At 38.0% G+C, this 4331-nt stretch overlaps 1 protein-coding gene across 1 annotated transcript in view; it reads left to right on the forward strand.

Moving 5' to 3' along the window:
* The first annotated feature begins 1892 nt into the window (after positions 1-1892).
* Positions 1893-4331, forward strand: part of dennd6aa (DENN/MADD domain containing 6Aa) — a 25898-nt gene continuing 23459 nt past the window's right edge. Inside the window, exons 1-3 of the mRNA XM_024263652.2 lie at positions 1893-2317; positions 3049-3087; positions 3253-3295. Of these exons, the coding sequence (XP_024119420.1) occupies positions 2087-2317; positions 3049-3087; positions 3253-3295 (313 nt within the window). The 5' untranslated portion in view covers positions 1893-2086. The remainder of the gene's footprint in view (positions 2318-3048; positions 3088-3252; positions 3296-4331) is intronic.

A 4331-nucleotide genomic window follows, 5' to 3' on the forward strand; every position in this document is an offset into this window, starting at 1 on the left:
TCACAGAGACTCAGACCAATCGCTGAAGATGGGTTGCAGACGTTTGCAATATGGCGATAGCCGTTTCAGGAAGTGACGGTGAAAGCGGGGGCCTACTTTCACGAGGAGTGGAGGTAATGCATTTCCAATGGGGGACCTCATGGCTCGAGAAGTCCAGTATTTTTTACAGTCAATGGGATTAATGGTATTTTCTGTTGTTTAGCTTTTTAGCTTAGTGTGAAATAAAAACGCTTCAGATAACTGACAAGCTTAAAAACAATTTATTTATAACGGTAATAAAGCTTTATTGCTTTATTTTGTGTTATTTCCTACACCTTTGTCAAATTATTTTCTTTTTTGTAGCCTAATGGGATGCTTTTGATCAGAATAATATTATTTATTCTTTGTTTGGAGCAATGGATGAATTTTGCAAGTTTCTTCGGGATTCATAAAGTAGTCTATCTTTTGTACCAATCATTTGGTGCCAATAAAATGTTGTGTTTTTGAAGAAGACTTGAGGTGAATCTGTATATTTGTTTAAATATAAAACATAACATGTGAGTTTATACTAACACAAACAATGCTTAAGTGTGTCCCCAAAATGTGGCTCCTCAGCTAGATTTATCCTTCTGTCTGCTTAGTGTTTGGACTATTAAAGGATTTAGGAAAAGCTGATTTACTGCCTTCTTCCTGCTTCACACAGAGAGATGAACAGATTCATTAAATTAGGTGATTACTTTGTCTAATGGATGCAGTGGGGAATAGTGTCAACCAAGTGCTTACATTCTATTTGATAAAGATATCATATATATGTGAACATTTTAACCTATCATGGTCTGTGAGGAAAAGCATTCAGTATGTAAAATTAAGGTATAATTACATTTAAAAGCTGAGTATTGGCTCAGACACATGACCAGCCAACGTCTACACATCACTCATAGAAATGTTTGATGAATTAGGCACTGCAATACATACAGACAGACATCTATCCCATCAATGCAAGATGTTGTAAGATGTGTTAAAGTGAGATGTTAATAAAGAACATGAAATGACTTTAATCTTTATTTAATTAAATATAGTATTTTACAATGACAGTAAAACTAAATAATCAACTAAACACAAGTGTCACTCTAAAATAAAACTGATCAATTATAACACAAAAATTAGGTTACTTTAAAATGTATGATACTCTTTTGAGACATGACAGATTCCTGCTGCCATCAGAACAAACAGAAGTCTTTTTCATGACATCATCATCATGATATCATCAAACCCACCCCAAATAACGATCTCATAAAGAAAAAAAAACTATATCTGTGATAAACATCCATTTCTTAACCCACTTATTTCTGTTTTGGGGATCTCATGGTTGCTGGGGCCTTTCCCAGCTGGTGGATTTCATCCTGGACAGTTCACCATTCCATCACAGGAACACAGAGACACACTCACACCTGAGGGACAATTTAGAGTCACCAATTCCCCTCTGAAATGTGTTTTTGGATAGTGGGAGGAAACCAGAGAAACCCCATGAATGAAGAGTGCAAACTCCACACAGATTCAAACCACAAACTTTTTGGTGTGAAGCCAGCTATTCTAACCACTACAATACTGTGCAGCTTTAAGAAAACCATATTTATACACATTTGTTCTGTTTCTTTTTAATAGTTGTCATCACCAGAAACTTTCAGAAAATGTGTTAAAAATAGAAAGATGAAGGTATAATAAAAATAAATTATTTACTTTTTATTTAGTTTGTAGATAAAATTTCTATCTGTATAATAAATGTGTGTATTTAATTTTAAAGTGACCCTGAAAGCTGTTTAATGGGTTTTAAATATCAGTTATCCATAGACTTATGTTCTGGAGGTTTATCGTTTTCTTGCTTTAGTTCAAACTTCGGGCGGATTACGCTCCTACGTGATGACGTAGCACGTTTCGTAAACATGACGCCATTGCGCTCCGGCTCTGCTAACTGCTAGCTCAGCTGCTCTTCTTGCTTGTTGTTGTTGATTTTTCTAGTGGACACTGACTAAAAACGCCCGCAAAGACACTTGACGGGTCGTCGGCGTCCCCCCGAGCATCCGCGTGTCGGTAACGGGCCGTGGCCATGGCGCTGCAGGGCTCCGAGGAGATGGGAGAGCCGGTCGAAGAGCCTGAGGATCTGGATGACCAGGACGCTGTTAGCATCTCTCCGGCAGAGGAGATAACTCTGCCCCCCGGGCCCGGAAGCGACGATAGGTCGGAGCAGGCGGCTCTGCTGCCATGGGACCGCTTCTCTGCCTGGCTGCACTGCATCTGCGTGGTCGGCTTCGACCTGGAGCTCGGACAGGCGGTGGAGGTAAGAGGACAGCAGGGTCCCGAAAACTCCCACGAGCCTAATAGAAGTCAGCAGCTGTTCACGGTTCCCGGTATGGCTTGTAAAGAATGCATTTGTTTACATGTTTTATTACTTTATCACACATTACCGGAGTAGCACCAAACACATCACAACACTTTCCATACTGTCTCGTGTTTCTTTGGGGGAAAGTGTCTAACTTTGGCTCCCAGGAGTTAGTCTGGTCCAACATTTTCAGAATACAAGCCTCTGCTGTCCTGAGTTTTCTTTTCTAAATCATGTCAAGATCCTCCTAGAGACGGCTTGGCTTCAACTTCAGTGCATGTAAAGTCCCTTATGAAAGACTCTTAATGGGGGTTTGGCTTTTAATGCAACACGATGACGTCATAAAGGTTTTATTTTCACTTCCTGCCATGAGTCCATCAACATAAAAGCAGCAGGATGTCCTTTTTTTTATTTAGAGAAGTTTGTCACCCATAAAGTCAAATTAGTGGATTTTTCAAATCAAACTTGTATTTATAGTTGACAAATGCTGCATTTTTCAATGAAAGAAACACTCAATTCTCTTTCATGGTGAATCTATTATGTAACAAAAATATGGCAAATTGTATTTTTACTGTTTGAATAACTTACGATGCACAGCAGAAGAGACAAAACCCATCAGACCTGGCTGACCTGGTAAGATGGCTTCTTACCTTTCTGCTTCTGATGGTAACAGTTTTTCTGTTTTTCAGGTCATTTATCCACATCATTCTAAACTCTCAGAGAAAGAGGTGAGTCAAACTCAGAGAGGAGGTCAGAAATTCCTTCAAAATTAAGTAATTATTAAACAACAGAAGCTATATATCCTCTCAGATGCTTACCTTCTGTTGTCATTATTTAGTTATTTTGACATTAGAAATCAACCTGAGCAGAAATCAAAATATCTTTTCTTCCAGAAAATAAGCATCTGCTACCTGTCCTTTCCTGATTCAAACTCAGGTGAGTCTTTGTCCAACCCCTGCCAGGTAAATCAGTTGAAATTGTTTGATTGATTTATTTGAAAAAAAAAAAAAACATATTAGTTTGATTTTTTTGAACAAAAAGCACTGAGAGGAAGATGTGAAACGTACATGATTGTGTTTGGTGGATGAAGTAACTTTAGATATTTATTTAAGTGTCTTTGCTGGGATAATAATTGTGCTTGTGATTAATTCAGTCTGTCGTGTGTGAGTGAATGTTTGACTAAAGAAAACCTACTGAAGGTTACAATTTCATCATTTTTGTTTATACTTAAAGTGCTGTGTGATGATTTCTGAAAAGCAAATACTCAAATAATTTTTAACATAAACTCCTAAATCTATGAACATAGTGACAAGGAAGGTTAATAAATGTTATAATTGAAGGATACATCGCTTCATCGCTGATGAACACTCCCAGAGTTCAGCACAATAAACCTCTGCCTTTCTCTCCTCTTTGTCTCCAAGTCTTTGCATTAACTGGACAAAAAAAGAACCTTCTCCAACTAAAAATAAAATAACTTAATATCACGACATTTAAAGGAGTGAGGCTGAAAAGTTAAAAAAAAAAAAAACTTCCTCATGAGCCTAACTTTAAATTGTGGTTAAAAGTAAAACAAATTCTTGCTGACAGTGATTAGATTCAGTTTCACATCAGTCCTGTGAAGGGTCCAGCATCGGTTAGAACAGGGGTCGGCAACACAAAGTGTTGAAAGAGCCACTTTGGACCAATACAATAAAAACCAAATGTGTCTGGAGCCGCATAAATTGAAACAGCTTATAAAAGTCGTACACTGGGAGTAACACATGGAGAATGTGTCGAATAAACGATTATTTCTCCTGCTGAGTGTCCTCGTGTCATACAAGCTTCATTTTTGGCCTCATGACAAGTTGGTGACACATTGCAGCGTTAAACTATCTGACAAAAGCCGAATAGCCTCATAATGAACATTTAAGCTTTTATTTTGACATCCCTCAATGACACAACGAGAGGGGGTCCTGATCAGTCTCTCCCTCAT

Source organism: Oryzias melastigma, unplaced genomic scaffold (genome assembly GCF_002922805.2).
Source record: "Oryzias melastigma strain HK-1 unplaced genomic scaffold, ASM292280v2 sc00246, whole genome shotgun sequence".
NCBI classification, from domain to species: Eukaryota; Metazoa; Chordata; class Actinopteri; order Beloniformes; family Adrianichthyidae; genus Oryzias; species Oryzias melastigma.